Genomic DNA, 27363 nt, shown 5'->3' on the forward strand with positions numbered 1-27363 from the left:
TAAATACAACAATATATAGACAATACGTCTAGTTACTATATATATTGCTAAGATAAAAATTAAGCTTTAGCATGTTAATATACACAACTACTAGTTATAATAAGAAGTTAACTACAAAATAATAAAAGTAGAATACACCCTATCTAATAATATAATTGCAGATAGATTTACAAAGTTATTGCTAATTAGCAAATAGGCTAGCTTTCTTAATTAGTTAGGACTTGTTAAGGGCTAGAAGAGTACATTAAGGGATATCCTACTTAAGAAGATGTAAGAGCAACTAGAGGACCTTACATTAAAGAGTTAATTAACTAGTTTACGCAGCTTACAATAGGATTCTAAGCTAAGGGGGTGTGTTAAATTAAAGGCATTAGAGAAATAGGTTAGGCAATATACCTGCTAAGAAACTGTGCATAGGCCCCTACTAGAACCTAGATAAGACGAAAATCACCCTTACATAGAACAACAACACAACATTAATACATCATTATTAACTCATTACTATTACTATCCAATCTGACAGGTCTACTTCTAGAAGTTACTACGTAGAAACTTTGTATAGTTCTGCATATTAACAGTATAGACTAAATCTAGTATTATATTACTATTATATCTATCTCTTTTATTATTAAGCTATTAATAGAAAGCTCTCTTCTTAATAGCCCACCACATACCCTTAGTGCTGTCTTAGTTTCCACTCTATTAAAGAAGCTAGAGCTTAAGGCGTACTCCCTTTAATAATCTTACTTAAGTTTTAAGCTCCTTGTTTAGACGCGCTTTATAGAAGCCTAGTTCCTTTTTAGACCTTTATAGGTACCTTAGTCCTGCCTGTAGCTTCTGTTTATAGCTGTTATATACGCTTTATTATCTACTATAAGATAATAAAGACACTTGTTTATTAAGGGCTAGACAGTTAATACTTCTAGTACTGTTTTTAGAGAACTATACATCTAAATATAACAAACTCTACTCTTCTATAGATTAGACTTCTAAGGTAGCTCTACTCCTAAACATTACAAGTCTTATAAGTAGGCTATATTATAGAACAAAGCGTTGCCCTTAGCTATATTAAAGTAATCTAGACACAGTCTCTTATAGAACTTGTTAATACAACATGCTTTCTAAAGGTAGTAGAACTAAGGCCTAATAGTACGTCTAATGGCGTCTGCATTACTACGCAGATATGCTGCTTTAGCGAGATTAATAGCTATAGTTAGGATATAGCTCTTATTAAAGTTAGTATTAAGCTTCTAATTAATCTGGTCTATAGCCTTAAGCAGCTTAGTCTCCTTGTTTTTAGACTGGTAGATCTTAACATCTAGACATACAAACATGTCTTTAAATATCTACAAAGGAAGTGTTGATGTCGTACTTTAGTTAAAGACCGTAAGCACTGATTCTATTGGTTCTTAGGGATAAGCACTGGTGGATTGGTTAGGGTTATTAACTAAGCAAAGCTTGTGAAGATAGGGTGTAATAAATAGTACAGAGTAGGCTGTCTAGTTTAAGAGTAGGTTAAGATTCTAAAGACAAACTTAATTAATAAGGTTAAACACAAACTATAAGGTTTGTGTTTCTACTAACTATTTACTAAGGAGATATAATACCTATTAATAAGTAACTAGAGTTAGTCTAATAAAATATATAAGGGTGCTTATAGATAAGAATATTATACTATACTTTGTAATAAGTAGTTAGGTGTGTTATGCTTGTTAACAAGCAGTTACGTAACAACCCTTTCTATTCTGTCCTTCTCCACAGTTCGTTCCTTTATGGCGGAGTTAGGGGTCTTGGTTGGCTAGTACTTATGTTTGTGCCGTGCCCTAGCACAGGATCGTAACACTTAGTTGCGTTGTTAAAGCTTCTAGCTGCCTCTATAGTATCGTGACAGACTTAGCCTTTTGTTAAACCTTTCTACTAAAGTGGGCTAAAGGTATAGAAGCAGCAATCTTAGAGCATATCTTTCTAAATAAATAATAGCAAGTTATTTCAACATTTAGGGGTTCATCAACAAAACTAGATGCAGCCTTAGCAACAGACACGTCGCTTACACTTATCTCTCTAGGCATTAGGTTGCTTGATGTTAATGTCTTAAGGGAAATATCAATTATTATCTTATATTGTTTTATGCACAATACTCTATACGCAACTTAATGCAGGCTACACTCTCTACCTATTACAGTTCCCTTAACGTACTCTACGGGCGAGCCGCTTAACAGGCGAGCCGCTCACTTTTGCTAAGCCCCCACCAAACTTCTCCTCCTACACTAATGTCTTCTTAACAACACCATTTAGACGTGTTAAAGGAAGCTTAGATACAGCTTGCGCTCTAGGCTCTTAAACAAGACGCGAATCTCTCTTAGCAACGCGCTGTAGCTATCTACAGGGTCCCTTAAAAGACACTAAGCAACTAACATACAGAACAACCTTTACGCACAGATTCTATAGCTAACTTACAGAAGCTAGACAACAATAAGGAGGAGGTGATTATTAAGCATGTTCTTAAGCTAGATGCGCGAGGATTTTCCCCTTAGCTCTTAGATGTAGCTACTATGGCTAATTCTTTGCGTGCTAAGCGTAATCTAGGCCCTATTAGCGTAAACTGGCCTAGTACATTTGTTAAGCAACACCTAGAGCTTAAAGTTAAGTTTAATTGCAAGTACAACTACAAGAGAGCCCTCTATAAGGATTCTAAGGTTCTATAGGGCTGGTTTGGCCTAGTAGCTAATATTAAAGCTAAGTATAGCATTTAGGATAAAGACACGTACAACTTTAACAAGACAGGCTTTATAATAGGCCAGATCTTCCTAGAAGCAGTTGTTACAGCTTCAGAACGACAGGGTCGGCCAAAGGCTATCTAGCTAGGCAACCAAGAGTGGACTACGGCTATAGTGAGCATTAATGCCAAAGGATAGGCTATTCCAGCCTTCCTTATCTTTAAAGCCTACTACTACCTCTCTGCCTAGTACAAAGAAGAGGATCTGCCTTACAACTAGGTTATTAGAGTCTCTAATAACGGCTAGACTACCAACAAGCTTGGTCTTAACTGGTTGAAGCACTTTAACAGGCATACAAAGGAGCGTACTATTAGCACCTACCGTTTGCTTATTATTAATAGTTATAAGAGCTACAACTCTCTTAAATTCCAGCAATACTGCAAGGATAACAAGATTATTGCTCTATGTTTGCCTTCTTACTTATTACACCTTACATAGCCTCTTAATATAGGTTGTTTTACTGCTTTAAAGAAGATATATAGGCGCTAAGCCAAAATACTTATATATAACTAGATTAACTACATTATAAAGATAGAGTTCCTGCCATACTTTATACGCGCCTATAATGCTGCAATTACTTCTAAGAATATCTAGGGAGGGTTCTGAGGTGCTAGATTAGTCCTATTTAACCTAGACTAGGTTATAATGGCCCTTAATGTGAAGTTGCGCACTCTATCACTACTACTACCTGTTAACAACAAGCTCTGGCAGTCGCAAACCCTAAGCAACACCCTTAAACTTAGGTTGCAATCAACGCTTGTGAAGACAAGGATTCAGAGGCATATAGATAGTTCGCCTACCTCTATAGTTAAGGCGTTTAAGAAGGTAGCAAAAGGGGCAGCAATAATTGCGCAAAAGCTAGTGTTAGCGCAATAGGAGATTACTTAGCTTTAAGCTGCTAATAAGGCAGCTATACAACAAAAATTACATAAAAGAAAGCAAGTTTAGGTAGAAGGGACCCTAACAGTTAAGAATAGCCTGTAATTAACAACTCTGAAGGAGTTTGGGGCGCGTAGTAATAGGAAGAAGGTAAAGAAGCAGGTGCGCGCTAAAGGAGGTGAGCCCTCCTAAAGACGCTGTGGACAGTGCAATCAGACAGGACACAACGCGCGAACGTGTCAGAAAGAGGTAGAAGTAGTTTCTAAATAGTATTACAGGCCATACTGCACTTTGCAGCACTAAACTAGGTTGTTTTGGGCCATAATAGGGTGGAGTTTGGTGGGGGCTTGGCAAAAGTGAGCGGCTCGCCCGTTGAGCGGCTCGCCCGTGGAGTACGTTAATTCATTATTGTTTCTCTAACTTGGATCTGTACATATAGGGGGCATTGATCATATATAACCTACCTAGATATTTACAAAGAATGTAACACTGCAACTAGCTTAGAAACTTAGGTATCCAGAGTATAACTTTGTAACAGCAATTACTGCTAAATTAGTCCTACGCGTAACTACAATCTAAGCGTGCACTCGTGTTCTCAAATACGAACAGGAATAATGCGCATCTATCCTGCAGCACTCGTTTTCCTAGCACATTAGTCCCCGACGCCGAAAAGCGCGCTTTTATCCGTGCTGTCGATTGTTCTATTGACACCGTCTCTAAGTTGTACCTCTGCTTCGCTGCATTCCCATATCTAGATTCGTGTCTCGCTGGAGCCTTTGATATCTGTACGCGTAAAATGTGTTACAAACAAAGTAATTTGTTTTCATAACACTCAATATAGCGCCCTGTGACAGTATAAAGTGTTAATTAAACACCATTTAGGTTCTTCTTCGTAAGCGTTGGGAACACGAGGTTCTGCTCAGTCACCACACTCTGGAAAAGTTCAACAAGGAAAGTATCCAAGCCCGCTGCCGCCGCGCGTCTGGCCCATTCCAGCGGCTCGACTTCGACTGCATTCGGAACCACAGTGCTTAGCTGGTGTAGTGGAATATTGACATCCCCGATCTCATGTATATATCGCAGTTTACTATGGTCTGTTGGCCATGTCCGCAGTGCCGTCATCATGTCCTGCACCACAGCGCTAAGCGAGACTTGGTTCAGAGAGCCTCGCAGCCCCGGCGACACGGGTACGCAGCTCATGAGCCGACAGTAATGAAGCAAAGTATCGGTCAAGTCCAAATGTGGGATTGCCGGCGGGTCTGCTGCACTCGTTGATGTGGTCTTGTTCACCACATCGTCATCGTCATCATCTGGTTGTACACTGGCGGGACGATGGACAGTAATCGGCCACAGAGAGCCGCTGTACTCAAACAACCTTTCGAGAAACATCTCGCTCGCCCACTTCGACGCACTGTAGCCAGTTGCAAGCTTCTCATCCGGTGGGTATGCGGCTGCAGACACCTCATCCGCGACGTCCAGGCCTGAAGACACCCAGACACTTCCTGTGGATACGTAATGGAACGGTATCATACGCCCAACGTTCCTTCTCAGACACATGCTGATGATTTCTCGGGTAGAGTCGAAATTCGTCTTGCGGATCGAGGAAAAACTCTTCATGTGCGACGTGTCTGCGCCATTATGGATGATGACGTTTACAGTGCTGAAGATATGCGTCAATGCAGTCTCGTCCAAGCCCAAGTTGGGCTCAGAGAGATCGCCTGGGTGAATTTCCACCTTGGCGTGGCGGAGCGGGGAATCATGGAGTGAAAGTAGTTGCTTGGTGCGACCGCTGCCTAGGCGGACAGCAATGCAGTGCACCTTCTGGACATCAACATCGCTAAGTAATGCTTGCAGGTAAGCTTGGCCCATGAGTCCAGTTGCCCCAGTCAGTGCAACGACTCGTGGTACCAGGCTTTGGACGGGTTTAGCGGAGACGAGAGATCTCTGAATCGTGTCGGGCACATCGGTCAGTGTCTTCCAATCCACACCCATTCGTGAGTCAGGCTGCAGAGCACTACTGCTAGGGTCGATATGTCTAGCCATCGCACGGAGCGTGGTGTGCTTGAAAAAGTCCAGCAGTGCAAGTGAAACGCCGAACTCTTTGCCGATATCATACTGCAACTTAAGCAGAAGGGTAGAATTTCCGCCCACGTGGAAGAAATCCGAGTTCGAATCAATGCGATATTGTTTGGAAAGCTCCCCGGAAAGACATACTTCCCAGAGACGTTTCAGTCGTGCTTCGGCCTCGGTGAGTGGTTCGTTGTTGGTGACGCTTTGCGGATGCGCCAGGGAAGAGGAGCCTTCCTGCTCCAGCGGCAGTTGTGCTACTGCCTTGCGGTCAAGCTTTCCCGATATCATCATGGGAAAATCGTTGACCGCAAATGCCGCGGCAGGACGCATGTACTGTGGTAGAGGGAGACGAGCAAGAATCTCGTTGAGAAAAGCTTGTTGTTCGCCATGAGAGGAAAGCGCATTGGGCTGGAACTTGGCATGTGCAACAAGAAACCCTTCATTTGGTTGGTTTGACGAAGGTGTGGATTGGCGGAGGGACACGACAACTTGAGCCAATGCGTTTAGGGATTCCTTGACCATACTGTTCTCGATCTCGGCGAGGTCGATTCGCAGCCCGCGGAGTTTGATCTGAGTATCTCCAGACTTACGTCCCTCCACGAGTAGGGTACCATCTTCACACCATCTGCCGACATCTCCGGTACGATGCATGGTAGTCCAGCCTCTGGCACAATAGTCCTCTGATGCCAGGGCGTTCGAAACGAATCTCTCTGATGAAAGATCTTGGTTCTTCAGGTAGCCTTTGGCGACACCTGCGCCACCGATTACGATCTCACCTTGGATGCCGACGGGCACAGGCTGCAATAGCTCATTCATGACATAGACAAGATATCCAGCCAAAGGCTTGCCTGCGCTGATCTTTGCGGATTTGAGGTCTCCAAGATAGCTCAGCTCAGTTCCTGTCGCGCCCACGGTTGTCTCTGTGGGTCCGTAGACGTTGAAAAGGCGTGGTGTGTTGCTATAACCACCTGGCTTCGCAAGAGATGCAAAAACCTCCAATGTTGCATGGGTAGTGGCTTCACCACCCGTCATAGCTGTCTTCCAGCGTGATGTACTCCGCAAGAGCGCTTCGCGGTTTCCATAGCGGTACCAATTGGAGTATTCGGTTGGTGTTGCTCCCGTGAACGTGATGCCTTCAGCAGCGATGGTTTCAGTGAGGAAAGTGGCGTTTGCAGATGATCCCGACGGGACTAGACAGAGAAGTCCTCCAGAACAAAGTGCCAGAAACACTTGCACGAAGCACATGTCAAAGCTGCAGGAAGTTTGTTGGAGGATAATTTCGTCGCTACCCATGTCGAAAAGGTGAAGGGCGGCTTCGATCCAATTCCGAAGGCCTTCGTGTGGAAGAAGAATCCCTTTGGGCGTGCCAGTAGAGCCGCTCGTGTAGAAAATCATGGCAGAATCTTTTGCGTAGACTTCGCCTAATTCGGAAGAGCTCTCATCAACGGCCGAGTCAGCACCTTCTTGGGTCCTTAGCTCTGGAATGATCATTACGCGGGCTCCAGACGCATTGCATGCTTCCTTCAGCATGTCGTTGAGTTCCTCCTTCTGCCGCAGGACAAAGCTTGGCTCGCTATGCTGGACTATTGCAGCCAGACGCGAAACAGGCAGATTGATATCGAGTGGAAGACATATAGCACCAGCGCACAATATGCCTAATACTGAACAAACCCAGTCCGGGGTGCGCTCCTGGTGGGTGGCGACAACAGATCCCTTCACACAGCCATTAGACCTTAGTGCGTGCGCAATACCTCTAGCCCGACGCATCATGCCTGCGTAGTCCATGACAGTCTCTGCTGCGCCAGCCATTTTGAGTGCCTTGGAATTTGGCGCAGTGTCCATGAAGCGACTGACCAAACCAAGGACTGTTTCTGATTGCGACGCCAGTAGTGGACCTACGTTATTTGACACACACGTTAGAGTTGCAGGTACCACGGGCAAGCACCAGCAACGTGCGTTGGGATGGGAATGCGCTCACCTTTGCTGAAGCCTAGAACCTGTTCTACCTCTTGCGCATCGAACATGGCTGCTGATTCTAACGTCGTGTTTGGAATACGTGAGAACGACTCTGTGAGCTTGACAAGGCATTTGATCAAAGTTTGAGCTTGTTGCTTCGTGTACATATCGTTGCGGACAAGGAGATGGAGGACACAATCTCCTTCACCGGCATCGTCGATGATGTCCAAACAAATGTCGTAGGGCACCTTGGATGCTTGAAAAGAGAGAAGCTCGAGTTCGCAATCGCCCATAGGTTGCGTCTTGAGCATGCCCTGACGATAATCAAAAAATGCTTGGATCATGGGCGTGTGTGTGGTCGATCGTGTAACGCCGAGCCTGCGTGCAAAAACACGTTAGCCACAGTAACGTTGCTGAACGATGCCAGTTGATTTCTGGGAGCAACTTACTCTGATAGAAGTAGATGGAACGGTACGTCAGAATGCCCCAAAGCGGCAGCAGCCTTCTCTGCACAGTCTTTCATGAGAGTACTGAAACGTTCTGATGGGTCGTTGCTGCCCCGAATCGGCACAATGTTTGCAAACGCCCCTAGAGCATTCATGGTACCTTGCTCCGGTCGATTGGAGTCGCTGATTCCAATCGCAATCTCTTCAACGTCGGCGAATCTAGCGAGGAGCGCGTGAAATGTTGCCAGAAAAAAGTGAAACGGCCTGGTCTTGTTCCGCCGACAGACTGCCCAAATGCGGGCTTTGACGGCCTTGCTTATGATCGCATCAGCGCGAAAATTGTCGTATTCACTAAGCAAAGGTCTGATTTTGGAGTCAGAGATTCGAAGTATAGGTAATGGTGGCGGAGAGGTGGTCCAGTGCTTTTTCCAGAACCGTAGGCTATTGTCAAAACCACCGCACTTGTAGGCTTCGAGCTGAGAGCCTACCCAGTCTGAGTACTGAGAAACTTCGGCTTCATCCACAGACGAGTCATTTTCATAAGATTGTGCGATTTGTCTAAGGAAGATGATTGAGGAAAGACCGTCCAAGACGAGGGAGTGCGAGCCCGACACCAGGTAATGCTCTGTTTCGGACAAAGACAGAACGATCACACGCATAGTCTCCCCATACTCCAAGTCATAAGCCGTCGTTTGTACCTTCTGGACGACGGCATCGACTTCCGCTTCATTCTCAATCTTTTGGCGCTCAACACGGAGAGTGCATGACTCGACAATTCCTAGGCTTGTTTGCCCACGTGAAGTTCGGAAGCACATTCGCAGCGTATCGTGAATTTGTCCCAGATGGAGGATCGCGCGTTCGAGATTCTCTATGCGTAGGTTGCCGAGGATGCGATAGCATGCCGTGTGGTTCAGAGCTGTTTTGTCCTGCATTGATGTTAAACCGAACCAAAACATTTGCTGGTTGAAAGACAGTTCCATTGATCGGATGATCGCAGGAAGCTGCCGTGCCTGGGTGACGTACTTGACCTCATTGGTGTCGTTCCCGTTTCGTAATGGAGATTCGTCTACGTCTACTCCCTTCGCATCGCCATTCCCCCCGGCAGTCTCGTCTTGGGCTGCAACATTCGGCGTTAGCTCTGGGGAGAGCCCTTCGACACCAAATCCGATGATGTCCCGTACTGTAATTCCAGAGAGGATCTTCATGACGGGTATATTGACTTGTAGGGTCTTGAGCCACCATGTTCGTATCTCGACGGCAAGCAAGGAGTCGAGTCCAAAGCCATCGATCTGGTTGTCTAGGAATTGTGGATCTTCGGCCGATTTGGGGTCCAGCTGGAAGAGTGAGCATAGTGCAGGCAGGAAACCATCCTTCAGTATCTCGAATACTTCTTCCACCGAGGTGGCTTTCTTGAGCAGAGCTTTGACAGACGCTCGTGACTTGGATGTCTTGGACGAAATCTCGGCTGTGGCATTGCCTGTCATATGTGCCGAAAGCGGGTTCAGGTACCAAGCCAGCTCCTTCGCAGGTTTCTCGTGCATCTTGGCTATGCCCATGCAGATCTCCAACGGAACCTTCGATCCGGGCCGTCCTGCAGCCACAGCTTCCGCGAAGAGTTGGTGGAAGTCTGCCTCGGACATGAATGTGTACTCACCCTGCCGAGCGAAGATGTCTCGCACAGCTTCACCTTGCTGCGTAACATAGCCAACGCCCAGGATAGGTCCAATGTGTATGACTGAGGCTGCCTCTCCGCGCTGCCTTCGCTGCTCTGCGAGACTCGTCATGAACATGTTGGCAGCCGAGTAGTTGGACTGTCCTGCATTGCCAATGATTGCAGTGGCCGAGGAGAAAAAGACAAAGAAGTCGAGATCAAGACCTTTGACTAACCTGTCAAGGTTGATGCTACCGACGACCTTGGGGCGCAAGACCTTTTCCATAGCATCAGAGCTCATGTCGCGGAATCCAACATCCTGGAGCACCATGGCGCCTTGAGCCACGCCCCCGAGAGGCGGCATGCTCGAGCAGATCTTGTCATAGATGAGATTGGTCTGTGAATCGCTCGTCAGATCGCAAGACAGCACTGCAACCTTAGCGCCAAGTGCCTTCACTGACTCCACCCAGGAACGGGCGACTTTAGGGTTCCTGCTGGTGATGACGATATGCTTGGCGCCTCGTTTGATCATCCATTCACACAACGACAATCCTAATCCTCCACTGAGTCCTGCAAGCCAGTACGTCTTCTCACTCGAAAAGATAATGTGGTCCTCAATGTTGCGGATCTTGACAGGAATCTCGTGCACCGTGTCCCAGTCCACCACAGAGTGCATTGCGTCATTACCAACGCCGGCTTTACCCGTGGCTAGATCGGTGACCGGAAGAGTAGCGACTTGATGATTGGGGCAAAGCGCTGAGGATGTTGTGAGATAATGGGAGGCATACTGCACTGCTTCGTGCAACAGCTGACCGCAGGGTATATTGTCCAAGGTGTCATGACTCGACGCTGATGGCGAGAAATATTCATTCAGCGACTGGACTCTATAGGCACGTGCGCGAAGTGCCATGATCCGAGCGACCACACTGGATGAGTCTGTACGCCTCTCGCAGTTCAAGAATGTTGACTTGTGCGACGGGAGAATTGCGGCAATGGTACGATCAGGAGATCGCGGGTTGATTTGGATGTATCCCTCGCTGTGGCTATCTTCGATTGGCGTGGTCCGGATAAACGTAACATCGATAGCTCGATTCTTGGCTATCACTAGTAATGTCGCTGCGAAGTCTTGCGCCGGCTCGAAAACCAGAAGATGGTCTCCGGTGGGGATGCCGTCCAAAACTTGCATGCAAACTAGAGCATGTGCGACAAGAACCGCGAACGTGGACTGCATGTATTCTGGGACATCTGTCGGCAGTGCAGCGCTTCGTAGAGCTCTCACTTTAGGCGCAAGCTGAGACGACAAGATAACGTGCGACAAGCTGTTGTCTATAGTCTTCGCAAGACTGAGATAGGCGTAGCTCGACTCTTTATCCAATCGTACAGCAGAGATTAGTGAGCATATAGGCGTGAATTGTGCACTTTTCGCTGCGACGGCCGGCTCTTCCATGAAATAACAATCCGCGTTGGATTGGTGCAAGATTAGGCTAGTCGCAATAGTGTCGCTTGAATCGAGGTGCACATTCTTAAAGACTGAGCGTCGGCCCGAGTTGTAACGATCATTCATGTCCTTTCCGGGCTTGAGACGAGGTATCAACATCTGGCCCTGAGAATCGAGCACAAGTTCACGCTCAAGGTTCCCAAAGATTTGCTCTCCTCCTTCCTGCCCACTTGTGACAGCCGATTGTGCTTCGAAGCGGAGCAGTGCGGTGGCAATGGCACGAGCGCTCAACGTACCGGCGCCCTCAAGGTCGAGGAACTGAGATGTCAGAGTAGGTGCTTCGCAGACCACTCCACGGATCATTCCGACTGTCATTGCAGTGAAAGGGTTTGATGCGCGCCTGCCCTCAGTTACCCAGAAAACTGATCCGAGGCTGAGCAAGACCGCCTTAATCCCCTCGAATTCTGCACTATCCAGGTCCTGCAATAACGGCTGATCAAGCTCTGTGAGACTCAAAACCAGGCTGGACGAAGACAACTTCATCGCAGAATTCGCTAGTTCCGCGAAGGAGTAAAACTTGCTAAAAAGCTGGAAACGCTGCTGAAGTGTGGGTACCAGCTCAGTTATCAGGTCTTTCGTCCGCTGACCTTTACCGCCAACAACCACAAGCTCATTCCGAGAAATGTTCATGGATTGTGGTAGTGGTACAGATAACGGGTCTCGAATGTAGCTGACTCGCTCGTCCAAAGCCTGTGTTACAAAGACGACAGTTGGATGAGAGAACTGATGTGACGTGGATGAGCACGTGTCGATTCCAGAGAATCCTGAACCACGCAACGTCTTGTCCCATTCATCGATCGACACGAGTGGTCCAAGTATACGTCCTTCGCCAGCTCCCAACCACCAATCAGGAAATGCTCCAAAGATAGCGCCACTTCGTCCAACATCGTTGTTGAAGCCCTCCTGGATGATGAGATAACCACCAGGCTTCAATAGGCGTCGGATATTTTGCATGGTTTGACAAAGGTCTTTGGTGACATGTAATACCATAGATGCGATGATGACATCGTAGGACTGTGGATGGAAGCCCTGACTTATCGGATCCCTGCCCACGTCAAGCACCTGGTACTTCATTTCCGAGGCCCGGTCCTTGAACACTTGTTGTGCTGTAGGGAAGAATGCCGACGAAACGTCCGTGAATGTGTACGACGCAAAGCTGTCGACAAGGCTGAAGACAGCTTTGGTACACCCCGCGGTCCCGCCACCTACCTCGAGCACGTTTAGATGCGGGTATCTGTGGGCGATTTGGCATACTACTCTTCCCAGGATATGAGTCACTTCCTTTAGTCCTAGACTGGCGACGTAGACTTCGTTCAGCAAGTGATCCTCCATAGCGATCTCGATAGCAGTGACCTCTCCGTCAACAATCTTGACCAGGTTCTCGCCGACGCGCTTGAGCAGCCTAACATCCACATTGTCTTTGAATGGCTCAATAGCTTCGACTATAGTCTCGAACGTGTCTTCGTGCCATTCCGGCTTCCAAAAGTCCCGGTCACCAGATCTAATAAGCGAATCAATGTGCTCAGCAAATCCGAAAATGCCGGCGATGGAGCTTGTTTGTCGGCGGACGTCTCCTGGGGGGATGGCACGGAGTAGATTTTGCATGTAGAACTGAGAAAGCCTCTCAAGCAGATGACCTAGTTCTACCTCCTCTCGACTGGGCTCCAAGTCCCGCGATGCCATGACAGCATCTGGAAACGCAGGTCCCCATTCTACAGCTGCTAGAATCTCCTTGTCATCCTTGGCGGATGCAGGGGCAAAGGGAATACAGTTTAGACCTTCCACTTGGCAGAGTGCATGTGCGTTGTCCTTGGATGCTGGGTAGATATCAACGTCACCCTGAAATTCGCCCGTCTTGATCGGTTGGCATGCATCGAGGGGCAGCAGCTGGCCTTTGATCTCATCTGGCTGGCACAGAGCAGGATTAACCACAATACGCCTAATTGTTTTTGGAACGTGAAGTGACCACAGCGTTCCATCGTACGGAGCCGCTTGCGCAAGGAGTACCGCTTGGAATGCTGCATCCAACATGGCTGGGTGGATGATCAACGTAGAGTCTGGATAATCGGGGCTCATTACTTCTCCTCTGACTGCACCAAGCCTGCGGTTCAGTCTTTGAAGAGCGTAGAATGGACCGCTGTAGCCGTATTCCATACGGCGAAGAGAGTCGTACAAATCCTCTGTTCTCACCGGGAGAGTGTTATCGGGAGCGGGACTGCGGGCTGGCAATAAAGTTCGAGAGGCCTCTCCCAACGTGATGAGAATAGAGCCCGTCGCGAATGTACGAAGTGGTGCATCAACGAGTCCAGGAATGGAAGCAGTAGTTACTGCTGTCCCACAATACTGAAAGTCTGCCGTGACGTGATCATTGGGCCGCCTAATGTTGAACAGACGAAAGGTTGCCTCAACCTTGGCATCATCGTTGTTAAAAGTCATGGCCTGGCCGATGTCCATATTCTGAATCTCGAGGAGTGAGACCTTTACTGACTCGCTGAGACTCCGGACATATTCTCTAGCAGCCTCAAGAGCAAGCACAACATACCCGGCAGCCGGAAAGACTATCTGGCCTTGCAAACGATGCCCGTCTAGCCATGGTATCTCCTTGGGACTAAGGAACTGACGCCACTGGTGCGCATCTTCTGCGGCTTCAAGAAGATGTCCAAGAAGCTCATGTTCCGAGCTCCTGTTTAGGTACGACCGCGTGACTCGCGAATCATGCCAGTAATTGGTGTCGTGGTCCCATGCATAGAGCGGAATCGTCCTGTCGAGTTTGGAAGCGGCACCGTCAGATATAAACTGATCGTAGCTTTGAAGGTCCAACGAAAGACGTGGTGCGTGAGTCCACAGCTGACCTAATCCCTCTGCGACAGATTTGAGGGCCTGCGAGGATCTTTTCAAGAGCGCGGCATATGTAATGTCGTCTCCTCCCACAATTTCCTCTCGTATAGTCTGCTCTGCCGGACCCCGCAAAGCTGGGTGGGGACCAATCTCGATGACAGCATCTGGTCGGCCAACGATGCTGCATGTCTCTTGCAGAGCTTTCATGAAAAGCACAGGACTGAGTAGGTTTTCTACCCAGTACTCTGCTTTCAGTCTCTCTCCGTCCTGGGCTGTCAATCGCTGACCCGTAACGCTTGACACCCAAACGCACTTGGAGATGGACTCTTGTTTCACGTTGATGTCTAGGTCCAGAAGTGATTGACGTAAACTCTCCGCGGCAGGTTTCATGTGATGCGAATGGTAGGCCTTCTCCACCCTGAGGATCCGGACGAACTTCTCCTCGTCCTCGAAGATATCTTTCAATTCCTCGATGGCATCCTTATCTCCCGACAGCGTCACACTGGATGAAGAATTGATAGCCGCAATAGTGACCCTGCCCTTGAATAGACCGGCTTCCAGAACTTCAGAAGCATCCTCGGCAGATGTTCCAACAGCCATCATTGCTCCCTGCTTCCCATTACTGTTTTGGGCTAACCTGGTACATAGACCACGGTAGTATGCGATGCAGATAGCATCCTCTGCCGATATGATCCCAGCTGCATAGGCTGTAGCAACCTCTCCTGAAGAATGTCCCAGGACAGCACTAAAATTCAAGCCAGCCGAGCGAGAAATATCGATCAAGAGAATCTGAATGGCTGTACAAAGTGGCTGAGAAAGTTCTGGTTCCCCGATTCGGGAGTTTTCCGCACGTAACAGCTCTTCCCTGAGCGACCACGTGGGACGGTCGAGCTTAGGAAGCTGAGTCAGGCGTTGCTCTAGTCTCGCTAGGATTTCTGATGCCACTGTCGAGCTTGACAGTAACTCAGCACCCATAGTGGCCCACTGTGCACCCTGTCCAGTGAAAATGGCGACGACACCGGAGCCTTGTTTGGGGCCACTATGGCTTGGGGCAGCGCGTATTCCAATCGGCTTGCCATTGGCTTCTGACTCTTTGAGAACCTCCTCGAGCTTCTTCCGGAGTACATGACCATCGTTGGCAACCACAGAAAGAGCATAGGGAAAGCGACTCCGGCGGCTATGTAGAGTATAGGCTAGATCGCGCATTCGTAAACTCTCCACATTGCGCTCGAGGTGAGAAGCAAAAGACTTGAGGTAATTCCGCAGAGACTTCGGCGAGGCAGCAGAAAAGACAAAAGGCGTGAAAATTGGATCTGCGGGATTGGGCTTTGTTCGTTCAGGTGCGTTATCAAAGGACTCTAGGATGGCGTGCGCGTTGGTACCGCCGAAACCGAAGCTGAGGTAAGTTTGTCAACAACAGCGATTTATTCCATGAGGAGAAGCACTGACCTGTTCACGCTTGCGCGTCGTGGCTGTTCATCTGTGATGAGCGGCCAAGCAAAACGGCTTGTGGCAAGTTCTAGGTGATTCACAAAAGGCTTGACACTAGGGTTGAGGGCGTTGAAGAGCAGATTCGGGGGAATCACGCCTTTTTGCAAAGCCAGGGAGGCCTTGAGTATGCCAGCCACACCAGCAGCGCCTTCAGTATGGCCACAAACAGTCTTGATGCTACCAACTAAGAGCCGACCATCATCGGCGCTTGAATCGCCGAAGAAAGCGGAATGAATGGCTTCCGCCTCGATTGGATCTCCTGCAGCTATCGTCATACGTTAGTAATGAAGCCTCTAAAGCGGCATATTGCTTGCGAGATATACCTGTTCCAGTACCATGCGCCTCAAAACTAAACGTGGAATCATTAGTTGCTGATGCTTGCCGGTTCTCCGTTGGTGGTACATACTATTGTGGCCGATCCATGGCGCAGCATGGATCCAACCCAGCCCTTGCATATGTCTCCCGGATAAGCGCAGCTTGCGCAACAGGGGAAGGCCTATTTCTTGTTAATTTTATTGAGAGTAGTCAGGGAGCTAAACAATCTACCTGGTGATTCCGTTCGTGCGGCCGTCGGAGTTGCACCCCGTTTCCCGAATAACGCACTCAATGTAGTCGCCATCCGCCAGGGCATCTTCGAGCCTCTTCAAAACCAGCGTGCAGACACCCTCGCCGCGCGCGTAGCCGTTGGCGTCCGCATCCCACATTCTTGACTGACCATCCGGGGAAAGCATCTGTAGTTTGCTCTCGCTGATGTAATTGCCTGGGTCCATGATCATATTGGATCCTGACGCAATGGCAACATCAGACTGTCCCGAGCGCAGCAATTGCACAGCTTGATGGACGGCCACCAAACTAGAGCTACAGGCAGTATCAATGGTCATTGATGGCCCATGCCAGTCGAAGAAATAGGATAGTCGGTTAGATAGGAAGCTTCGTGCAGTTCCGGTAGCGTGGTACGTTCCGATGGTCTCGGGATCTTTGAGCATAGCTGACTCGTATTCTCCACTCATCAGACCAACATAGCATCCAGTATTGGTCCCCTGCAGACTCTCGATCTTGATACCAGCTCTCTCAAGAGCCTCATAGGTTACTTCGAGGAGTAGGCGCATCTGGGGATCGAGTACGTTGGCTTCCGCATTGTTGATGCCAAAGAAATTGGCATCGAATTTTCGTTCAATGCCTTCTTCCGAGAGAAAATAGCCCCGAAGGTCTTTGACATTGGTGTGGCCATGATGAGCACCGTCATTGTGATAGAATCCAGCGGCATTGAATCGTGAGGCCGGTAGCGGCGAGGAGACGTCTCTAGGATTCTCCAGTAGCTCCCAAAGCTTTGAGGGGGCATGAGCATGGCCTGGAAATCGACAGCCGCTGCCGATTATTGCAATGGCTTTTTCAAGGTTCTTAGCTTGCTCGCTCAACTGGGGCTTTCCATTGACAATGAATGGACTCATATTGACGTATGAACGCGATGGAACCTGTTCTGAAGTTTGGGTGGCAACCAGAAGAAAGAGACTTTCCTGCTTAAGTATGCAAGTATCGGGTAACTCATGTGATTCCCATGAGTATATAACATAGTATTTGAGTCGAAGGGCCTGCTGCAAATGTCTCTGACCAATTCCTCGTTTCAGATACTGCAGGGTATGCTTCTGACCCTACCCATCGTACGAACATCACCCAAGACGCGGACATTCATCGCAATAGGCAAAGGCTGTATTTAGTATGACCACGAGCCAGGGATCCCCGTTCGAATTAGAACCTGAGTGGTGCTTCTGACCTCTACCGCGATAAGAGGAGGATACACTTGAGCTGTTTAACGCTAAAGCTGACCTAACCACTGACTCACTGACTTGGTCCAAGCAACACGCAAGAACACTAAAATTAAAACCTTTGCAGCTGCTGTACTCTACAATAATAAAATATAATAGATTCTAGATAACCCTAACCTTAAAATAACCGTAATATTAAGCAAATCCTAATCTTAAACTAACTCTAACCCTAAAATTTTGTTGTAAACATAATCAATCCTAGCAGTTAATCCTAACATGCTCATATTATCTTCTAAATAGGTTCAGAAGATAATCCCTAGCGTTAGTCAGGTGGAGCTGTTAAGGCAAGGTTGAGCTCTTAGCGTTGGTTAGCTTAAGCGTGTCCTGGTTGTGAGGATACACTTGAGCTGGCCAATGCTAAAGCTAACCTAACCACTGACTCACCAACTTGGTCTAAGCAACACGCAAGACACTCTACAATAATAAAATATAATAGATTCTAGATAACCCTAAGTTCTAACCTTAAAATAACCTTAACCTTAAGCGAATCCTAACCTTAAACTAACTCTAACCCTAAGATTTTGTTGTAAACATAATCAATCCTAACAATTCCATAATATCTTCTGAATAGGTTCAGAACATAATCGCTAACATTGGTCAGGTGGAGCTACTAAGGCAAGGTTGAGCTCTTAGCGTTGGTTAGGTCAAGCGTGTCCTGGTTGTGTATTAGGCTATCTCGGTACTACGCCGTCACTGCACCGGTACTACACCGGTACTACGTCGGTACTTACAAGCTATTCTCTTCCCATAACATGCCTAAACACACTGTAACCCTACTGAAAAAGCGGTGTTACAGCAAAATGGTGAGGCAAAGTAATAACTCAGGTGGAGCATGTACTATAGACTCACATACACTTGCATTTTCCGCTTTCTACATGCCACCTAGCTGTTATCCCACGCATCCATCGTCTTGCATGACGTACGCTCGCTCAAAAGGTCGTAGGCCAGGACGTAGGCCACCTGACCATAACCATGGCAAGAGGTGGCTTGGCTATATCTTTCTAAGTAGCTACCCCACAAAGCTTTGCTCCAGTTATCCCACCTTTACTATCTAGTGTGCGAAATTTAAACTAGCCCCTTTGTTAGCAAGAACAACAATTACAATAATTAAATTAATTCTAAACTAATTTAAAACTGATTTAAACTGATATACTATATCTGCCACTTAACAAACTACCTTCCCTATTATTAATAACAGCATTAATCCTCTTAATCTTAATTTGTTTAACCCTTAGCTACTAGCTTACTTTAAAATTGATTCAAAAGTAATTTTAGCTTGCTTAGCCTAGCGTGCGCACAGCCTTGGCATGCCGCCTCTTGGCAATGTCATGGTCAGGTGGCCTGCCAGCTCGTCGTAAGCTCCTTCATCGGTCCGGGACGTTCGCGATTGAGTGAATGGAGGCATTGCTGATAAGAGCTATCGCTACTCAAAGAAGATCATCATTGGGCCTGGCGTGTAATTAAAGATACATTGCTTGCAGGAACCGGAAACTGCAAGCGCATGATGGCGTACATTCACTGCAGCGGCGGAGAGCTCAACTTACAGTCTCAGGTGTTACATTACTTTCTCCACCTTCACCAGCTTTTCGAGGTGCTACAGGTACCTGTGATAGTTTTGTTACCTCCTCAGTTATAAAGCTCTTTTTTAATGCGATGTAAATTACTCGACTTTTCTATTAGGCTGCCAGAATTACTCAGTATCAACACTCTCTCCGTGCTTGTAGACTCTGTTACGTAAAATAGACTAACCGCTTGGTGTTCATTCGGTACTTACACACCATGCTTCGCTACCTCGGCGGTGTTTAGTATTCGCAACTTGTGCTATATACCAGATGTATTACCTATAGCGACCGCCAAGCCGGGGAAGTTGCTCAGCTCTACTAGCCTCAATATTCCAAACACATCGTGGCCCAAGCGTACATAGCTATCACATGCTATCACAAATCGTTCCGTGGTAAACTAATCAGACGCTAGGCAACATTCATCAATAGCGACTAGAAGCGCGGTCCGGAAAAGCCGCAACCGCAAAGCTGTCATCTCATCCAGTATCTTGCGAGGACTTCTCTGTAAGCAGGCAATTCGACGTCTACAGTGCTTACGATGACTTCCACACACCGTCTCCCTGAGAATCAATCAGCTATCGTACAGGATGCCAACGGTCAGCTGCAACTGCTACACGATGCAGTTGTCCCCGAACTGAGGCCGCACACGGTTCTCGTTAAGGTTGCAGCGGTCGCATTGAACCCTTACGATTACAAGCTTCCTCTCTATTTCCCTTTTCCAGGAACCACCGGCGGCAGCGACTTTGTAGGCACTGTCGTAGGAATAGGTGCACAGGCAGCTAGAGATCGACCGGATCTTTCATTAGGCGACTTAGTCAGTGGCTGTGTGTACGGATGGCATCCCGAAACACCAGAAAATGGCTCTTTTGCGCAGTACGTGCGAGCAGATGCTCAGCTGGTTTTTAGGGTGGGGTCTTACAAGCTCGAGGATGCGGCTACCTTCAATGCGGCATTCGCTACCTTGTGCCTGGCCCTTTGGCATTCCGAAGGTCTTGAGTTAGCTCACTCTCCAGCCCACCCGCTGCGCAACGCATCCTCACAATCGTCATATGTATTTGTATACGGAGGAAGCACTGCTACAGGTACCATGGCACTGCAACTGCTTAAATTGTAAGTCCCTGTATGGCCGAACGTAAACTAAGCGAGAGGCAAGATTCCCCAGCTTCAACATGTACCTGCTTACACGGTTTGGTCGTCTTAGGTCCGGTTACTCTACCATAGCCTCATGCTCTCCTAGGTCGTTCGATTTGGTCAGATCCTACGGAGCCGACCATGTCTTTGACTACTTGAATCCCGAAACTTCGTCAGCAATTCGCAAGCTGACCGAAGGGGCACTGAGCCTCGTGCTCGACTGCATCTCAGATCACCACTCTATTGCTGTATGTCATGGATCTATTGGTCGACCGGGTGGGCGGCTAGTTGTTCTCGAAGTGCCACCTGAGCCACGGCCAGGAGAAAAGAGACGTAAAGCAGTTAAGCAGTTCTTCGTAGACGGTACGTCCAATTATCGCTAGTGTCCGCGTTACACGATTACTGACCGAGGCCAGGTCACGAGGTCTTTGGTGTTGGCGTGCCCATAGACAGTCCCGGCTATAGAAGGCTTCCCAGCCCAGAAAAGCATGAATTCGCTACCAAAAAGGCACTCGAGTTTCAGGAGCTAATCGATGGAAGCAAACTACATGCTCACCCGGTAGACATTATTGACGGAGGTTTAGAAAAAATCCCGTCAGCTCTGCAAATGTTGAAAGCGGGTGTTTCAGGAAAGAAATTGGTTCTACGTATATCTTAAGCTCCCAAATCAATGAACACACCCGGAACTAGTATATCGGCAACCCTGTTTCACTTTCGCCTCGAATCAAGAGTCGAAGTACCGATGTCTCTCCTCCTGAGCGATGAGGATATATAGGCCCGAATAGAGAGAAGCCGCGTGTAGCTTTGAAAATCGCGCAGTGTAGCATACTAAGCAGCTTCACATTCCAAGAAATGATGGTGTTGCGGTTACAGACTTCGGCATTGACATCGGTTAGTTACTGCTTGTACGACTATTCCAGCCCGGACTGTTACTAAAACATGCATGCCGGCACCACCGGCTAGTGGGGTCTGGTGGGGTCTACAAGGTTCTTGGTATTTCTAGTCACATGCCATTTCCCACTACTCAGTCGTTTTGGTCACGGTCCTTCTTTCCCGGTCTGTAAGCAAGGGGTGATGATAGTATATGGTCTCATGTATGAGTGTATTGTTGTTGTGTGTATGTACAAGCGTGTGTCTGAGCTCTGAAATAGTCGGACGCATCAGTTATGGCTGCAGAGCAGTCATATGGTGTGGTCCTAGGCTTACACGGTCACTTGTCCTTTTTGGTTGCTTGCCTTCACTCAGCTACTACGTCTACGATTGCCCGGCCTGACTATAGATTGTGCATGCGGGCTGACACCGACTCATGAGCTTTTAGTACTTCTAGTCACATAATCTTCCTGACCACTTGCCCTGGCTGTATAATCACTAGTAGAACTCTCTACAGGGATTCTATCTACAGAGTACTCTATCGCAGAACTCAATCGGCCGCGCTGCGCGTGCGCAAAGGCGGGATGAGACTCGACTTAGCAGCGGACGCTTCAGTATTGAAACAAATAAAGATCGCCATCTACGCTGCTTCTTTTTTCTAGGGAGTGATTTTTTTTTTCTGGAAGGAGAGGGCAAAGAATTCACCCTACTCTATTAGAAGTCATGGCATCGCCTCCCCGACCACTTGCGATTCTACTCGCGGAACGCATACATGAGGCAGTGACAAGGTTGGAAGATTTTAACAGCGAACATGGACACGCAAACTTGTGCCTCAAGGCCGGCAGTCTACCACGACCTCCTCTTCCTGCGAATCTGCAGGAACTAGTGGAGTCGGCTCTGTACTCGCTCGACAGACTCACAGCTCTACTGAGCGGGCCACAAGAATGGCTGCGGCTACAGTATGGTAGAGGCGTAAGTAAAGAAAACACAAGTTGTTGTGAGCTCTCTCTTTTCCGCTTGCTGACCGCGAACATAGCTCGATCTGCTCTCTCTCCACGCTCTGTACCGCTATGACATACCCCGGCGCATTCCTAAGGAAGGCGATATCTCCATCTCTGAGCTTGCTGTCCAGTGCGGTGTCGATGAAGAGTCGTTCAGCCGCCTTATTCAGCACGCGGTCACGAGATACCATCTCGTACAGCCACGTCCCGGCCACGTCGCTCACTCTTCTGTTTCGGCTCTGCTCGCATCTTCGCAGCCGCAGATGGACTTGCTGGGCATGATTTGTGAGGACTACTGGCCGGCTTTCCCACGGGCTCTAGATGCTATTGCCAAGTGGCCAGAGCCACTGCACATGCGACCACCTCACCACTCAGGCCACAATCTTGCCGAGGGTACCGATGTTGACATTTTCGTAACCATGAAGACAGACCCGAAACGATCTGCCCGCTTCGACAATGCCATGAGGGCATTCCAGGCACTGCCTGGATGGGAAGCAGGCTCCGCGCTGGAAGGCTTCAATTGGGCAAGCCTTGACTCTGCCGCCACTGTCGTGGATGTTGGTGGCGGCGATGGCACTTTCGCCCGAGCACTTGCAGGGCGATACCCTTCTCTCAACACTATCATCATTCAAGACTCACCTGACGTCGTAGTGAGAGCGAAAGACCTGATACCAGCGGAACTGTTGACTAGAGTCAAAGCACAAGCACACGACTTCTTCAAGCCGCAGCCCGTCCAAGGCGCAGATGTATACTTTCTTCGCAAGATCCTGCACGACTGGCCTGACTCGGCAGCAGTCGCGATCCTTAAACAAATTGTGCCTGCGATGAAGCCTAGCTCGCGTATTATTCTCAACGAAGAGTGCGTGCCAGCTCCAGGTACTCTACCCAATCTGAAGGAGTGGGAAACACGGTAAGTCGCTATTCTCTACATCGGTTTATCATACCATCCCGTCAATGAAACAAGGACTGACCTAGCCAATTCGCACAGATCTCGCAACATGTTGCTCATGGCCGTGAACAATGGAAAGGAACGCAGTGAGGAGGAATGGAAGAAGCTAGTTGAAGAGGCTGATTCTCGACTTGTGTGGAAGTTGCTTAAGCGTGGCGAGACAATGGCTATCATGGAGATCACTTTGAAGGAGTAGTTACCTAGATGATTAAATCGTACCAATGCAAAGCGCAAGCAATCTCGTACTTTTAACGACCAGCGCGAATAAGAACCAGCAGCATTCTGAGTGAGTGCGCGTATATTCCTTGTCGTCGCCCGTTCTTGAGATCCGGAATAGCTCCAGACGAAGCCAAGGCGCCCTGGTACCAGCTTGGCTAGGGGTGTCACCTCGAATTATCAGAGGCACGATTATAGTAAACACTAGCTCGGCCAAGTACAGATGTTGTTTGCTAAACAAGTTTATACTTTCTACAGATAGCGCGACAAGAAAGAGTGTGCTGCGCCTTCTATGCAGAAGCGAAGGCATAAGGGTCTAGAGACGTGAGTATATGTCCAAGCTAAGACCTAACTATGTGACATCTCACAACCCCTATTATATCATCCAAACAAGAAGAACTACAACAAAGGCAAGTTAGACTTTAGTCCTCATACATAAAGAACAACTTAGTCTCAATGGATCGCCTAGGAGGTAAATGCTCAGTACCAGGAAGATGGAAAGCGCCGTGGACTCTCATGCTCTTAGCACTGCCATCACCCTTCTTCACTGCCTCGGTATCGTAAAACTTGATGAAGAGAATCTCTTCGGGTGTCTGATTGCTGATGTACGCCCAGCTCTGCGGGGGGTCGGGGCGCACAAGCATATTTTCAAAGTAGAACTCGCCCATGGAATCGTGGCCGAGCTGATGGTACTTGCGGTGGAGACCAACGTACTTAAAGTCGCGGTCTGGAGACAGGGAGAAGGCGACAGGATCGCGCTTGACCTCGTCAAGAGGCTGCCAGAGCGTTGCGACGCCGTAGCGTGGGCCCTCGTAGCCACTACCGTCCCAGCTCCAGTGACCGCCTTGTCCCTCCTTTTCAGCTTCGGGGTCGATGCCGACTTTGTGCATAGCAGTCTCCTCGGCGGCGATGATCTTCTCGCGGAGGGCGAAAAAGCTGGCTCGATCCTCGTTGGGGATATATGAGTTGTTGAGGATCTCGAAGTAGTCCGGTGTGCCTGCAGAGCGCAGGAAGGCGCGAGAACCGGCTGGTGAGAAGTCTACGTGGGCAAGATGGAAAGCCGTCGTACCAGAAGCTGTGGGGAAAGCAACTTGCTTTTCGCCGACTTTGGTGTGCACCTCTCGGGGCACATCGCGGACAAGATGGCCCCAGAGAATGCAGTGGCGTAAGCCCAGCTTCTCCTTGACAAACTGTCCCAGTTCCTGTCGGTAATGGTTCTGCACGTAGTCGTGATCGTACAAATTGCCTTTGAGTACAGAGACATCGGACATATGTAGGATTTGGATACCATCTTCGTCGTGATTGTACTCCGATAGCGGCTTGGGGAGGCTGCGCAGATCGGTCACGGACTCCGTCTTGGTGACCAAGTGTTTATTGTTGCCCCATAGCATGGTCGTATCGTCGACCTGGGGTCTGGGTCCATCATAGTAGGTAAAGATGCCATCAACAAGCTTGGGTTCGTGCTGCACCGCCTCGTGCGCTGCAGTGATGGTTTCAGTAGCCATGTTGTTATATGAAAGACCGCGTACAAACAGGGTAAGAAGGATAGAAAGAAGCGCACAGGTGATAGGAAGTTTTATGGCTGCAGAAAGACTGACAAAGTTTGTACGGGCACGGTCTTACTATGGAGTTGCCCACGTCCAGACGAGGTGATTAGATAGCACTAGGATATTTTTGGTCTTTAATCTGATACGGAGCTTATTAATGGTAGACACGGATAACGTGTTATATCAGTAAGCTGGCCACATCAGTATCCTGGCCACCCCAAGACACACCAAAACCACACTTTCGGATCTCAACAACGACAAGAGAACACAAATTAAAAGACCTGCTATAGTATTGTATACTACTGCTAAGAGTGCATGTAGAATCTAGAGAGATATTATCTAACAATTGTTAAGATATAACAATTTAAGTGTTAATTTTGAACTAAAGTACTGTACATCTAGTACCACAAACTCTTAGCTTCTTATACTTCTAAGTCGTCTATAAATATACACGCAATACTAGAGTAAAGCTTACAGAACTTATAACTTTAGTGTTGTTAAGATCTGAAAGTGTAGTTTTGGTGTATTTTGGGGTGGCCAGGATACTGATGTGGCCAGGTCACTGATAGAACACGTTATGTGAAACTCTCTTCTCCACCCTCATGGACAAATTGTAGTTAGTCGCACATAGCACTGCTTTGGCTTACTCGTAATGCCGGCAATCGAGCTATAGCTAGATAATTCGGGCGGACAATCGGACAGATGAAAATTCCAAACAATCAGCACCAGATAGAGGCGCAGTTCCACGTACGCCAGCCTCCTTCCCCAACAGGCTCTCGGTCCGAGACCAAAGGCAAGGGTTGGGCCAGCTGTGCTGTCAAAGACATGCTGATTCATAGCTTGGCTGTGAGGGTCTTGCGATGGGACCAGCCATCGATCTGGACAGAAGGCCTGGGGATCATGGTTTTTCCAAGAGCGACCGTGGCCTGCGCCCTTGGCACTGGCAAGGTAGGTGGCACTGCGAAGGTGGTCGTCAACACGCATGGGCGGGCTGCGGATGCTTGGGCCCTGAGTTAGCATCAGCACAGTGGTGCCTTTGGGGATAGCGTGGCCGAGAATCTGCGTATCGACCATGGCCTCGCGATCCAGGCCAGGCGTGGTTCCCCCGCAGCGGAGGATTTCCTCGATGACTGCATCGAGGTATGGGACGCGGAGTGCCAGAATCTCGTCGGCCGAGGGACTGCGGCGCTCCGTCTTTGCTGTCAGACAGGCGGTGTGCAGAGCAGCGCGCAGACGGTCCTGTACGGCGGCATGGTCGGCGAGATACTTGACCCCCCAGGCGACGGTGGTGCTCGTGGTATCATGGCCGCCGACGATGAAGCCAAACAGCTGCGTGCAGGGTCAGCAAGCATCATGATAAGCTCCACACTGTATGCAACTTACCTCGCCGCGCATGGCCGATGAAAAGAAGTCGGTCCGCCGCCCTGCGTCGTTGGCCATTTTCTGCTCACGGAGCACCATATGGTCGACGGCACTAGCGACGTCGGGCCGGCGAATCTGCCCCGCGGATTCGTCAGCCAACCCCACTGCGCCCCGCAAAGCCTTAAGCACGTAAGCGTCCCGGACTCTCCGCGCCTTCCGTAGGGCGGGCGTAAGCGAGAGTAGCGCCCACGTGAGTTTCATCGACAGGGTCCCCTGAACCTTTTCGACGGCCGCCACGAGCTCCAGCGTTGCTGCCACGACTTCGTCAGATGGGCCTTCCTGGAACGCGACCGGAGAGTCCCGTGCCTCATGCCGCCCACCAGTGCCGGCGAGCTCATCCACGACGTCCATGGCATCCATGGCATCCATGGCATCCATGCTTGGCTGCAACGCGCTGTGTGGCCAGCTCGGCCCAAACGCGAAGCCGAAGACGGCATCCAGGGCTGCCTTGAATATATCATCACTGGCGTCAAAGGGCCGCCCGGCCGCAACACGGGCCTTGGTCTCCCAGAGCCGCACTAGCTGACAGGCCTGCGTGTAGATGTTGGGCGCCGCCACGTCTCGCAGGAAGCCGGGAGACATCAGGTCCTGCAGCAGCCGGCGGTGGCCTCGGAACTTGTCGTCCGTGCGCAGCATGATATGCGCGTCTGGGAGCGCTCCCTGAAGCAAATCGCCAAGGAGCTTGGATCGGTCAAACTCGCGGGGGCAGCGCCGCATCAGGATATCGCGTGCTTCTTCGTAATCTCCCACAATGACGACGGGCGGCTTGAGCGGGAGGAAAATCTGCATCATGGGCGAGTCCAGCTGCTGAAGCTGACGCTCCACCCACTGCATCCAAGTGTCGTCCGTCCCGGCCAGCTCTCTCATCATGGCCAATCCATCTCCCAGAATGCTTTGCGCTGAATCTTGACGGTACGGGATTCCTGGAAGCGGTCTCGGGAGCAGCCATAGTCGAGTCAAATATAGCACAAATAGGATGCCCAAAATGGCCGAAACGAGAATCTGGTGCTCCATTTTATTGCTGAAAGTTCGTTTGTTGGTTGGAGAAGTCTGTTGCAGACGCTGGATGCAAATCAATAGAAATTTCGTTTGATCAATCCCTAGCTTCGTCGCAGAGACGGGCTTTTAACACCAAACATGCTTGCCCACTAGGCTTAGTGCGATTGGCCGATGCTCCAGTGATAAATAGGTAGATATCTCTGCGCTTCTCCAACTCTCGGCACTTCTCTGACT

The 27363-nt window shown here is 48.9% G+C and overlaps 5 protein-coding genes across 5 annotated transcripts, besides 9 other annotated features; 2 read left to right on the plus strand and 3 right to left on the minus strand.

Moving 5' to 3' along the window:
- Nucleotides 1-523: part of a mobile genetic element that runs on past the window's edge.
- A 68-nt stretch (nucleotides 524-591) lies between these two features.
- Nucleotides 592-631: a tandem repeat.
- A 724-nt stretch (nucleotides 632-1355) lies between these two features.
- Nucleotides 1356-1842: a mobile genetic element.
- Nucleotides 1843-2188: 346 nt separating this feature from the next.
- Nucleotides 2189-4058: a mobile genetic element.
- Nucleotides 3025-3209: a mobile genetic element.
- Nucleotides 4059-4523: 465 nt separating the features above from the next.
- EKO05_0009411 (uncharacterized protein) lies at nucleotides 4524-17057 on the minus strand (the record flags this gene model as incomplete). Its single annotated transcript, XM_038942559.1, has 7 exons — nucleotides 4524-7621; nucleotides 7705-8060; nucleotides 8132-15511; nucleotides 15565-15871; nucleotides 15930-15955; nucleotides 16013-16102; nucleotides 16153-17057. The coding sequence occupies 7 exons, from the start codon at nucleotides 17055-17057 to the stop codon at nucleotides 4524-4526; spliced, it is 12162 nt and encodes a 4053-aa protein (XP_038794803.1).
- A 342-nt stretch (nucleotides 17058-17399) lies between these two features.
- Nucleotides 17400-17755: a mobile genetic element.
- Nucleotides 17540-17605: a tandem repeat.
- An 11-nt stretch (nucleotides 17756-17766) lies between the features above and the next one.
- Nucleotides 17767-18086: a mobile genetic element.
- Nucleotides 17877-17949: a tandem repeat.
- A 1446-nt stretch (nucleotides 18087-19532) lies between the features above and the next one.
- EKO05_0009412 (uncharacterized protein) lies at nucleotides 19533-20783 on the plus strand (the record flags this gene model as incomplete). The annotated part of the gene is made up of 3 exons (XM_059637539.1): nucleotides 19533-20104; nucleotides 20196-20488; nucleotides 20542-20783. 3 exons carry the CDS (start codon nucleotides 19533-19535, stop codon nucleotides 20781-20783), a joined length of 1107 nt encoding a protein of 368 aa, XP_059493522.1.
- Nucleotides 20784-21718: 935 nt separating this feature from the next.
- EKO05_0009413 (uncharacterized protein) lies at nucleotides 21719-23141 on the plus strand (the record flags this gene model as incomplete). Its single annotated transcript, XM_038942470.1, has 3 exons — nucleotides 21719-21967; nucleotides 22032-22906; nucleotides 22985-23141. The coding sequence occupies 3 exons, from the start codon at nucleotides 21719-21721 to the stop codon at nucleotides 23139-23141; spliced, it is 1281 nt and encodes a 426-aa protein (XP_038794805.1).
- A 442-nt stretch (nucleotides 23142-23583) lies between these two features.
- EKO05_0009414 (uncharacterized protein) lies at nucleotides 23584-24666 on the minus strand (the record flags this gene model as incomplete). The annotated part of the gene is made up of 1 exon (XM_038946857.1): nucleotides 23584-24666. The coding sequence occupies one exon, from the start codon at nucleotides 24664-24666 to the stop codon at nucleotides 23584-23586; it is 1083 nt and encodes a 360-aa protein (XP_038794806.1).
- A 642-nt stretch (nucleotides 24667-25308) lies between these two features.
- EKO05_0009415 (uncharacterized protein) lies at nucleotides 25309-27144 on the minus strand (the record flags this gene model as incomplete). The annotated part of the gene is made up of 2 exons (XM_038942743.1): nucleotides 25309-26037; nucleotides 26092-27144. The coding sequence occupies 2 exons, from the start codon at nucleotides 27142-27144 to the stop codon at nucleotides 25309-25311; spliced, it is 1782 nt and encodes a 593-aa protein (XP_038794807.1).
- Between the last annotated feature and the right edge of the window lie 219 nt (nucleotides 27145-27363).

This window comes from Ascochyta rabiei, chromosome 17 (assembly GCF_004011695.2).
Source record: "Ascochyta rabiei chromosome 17, complete sequence".
Classification (NCBI taxonomy): Eukaryota; Fungi; Ascomycota; class Dothideomycetes; order Pleosporales; family Didymellaceae; genus Ascochyta; species Ascochyta rabiei.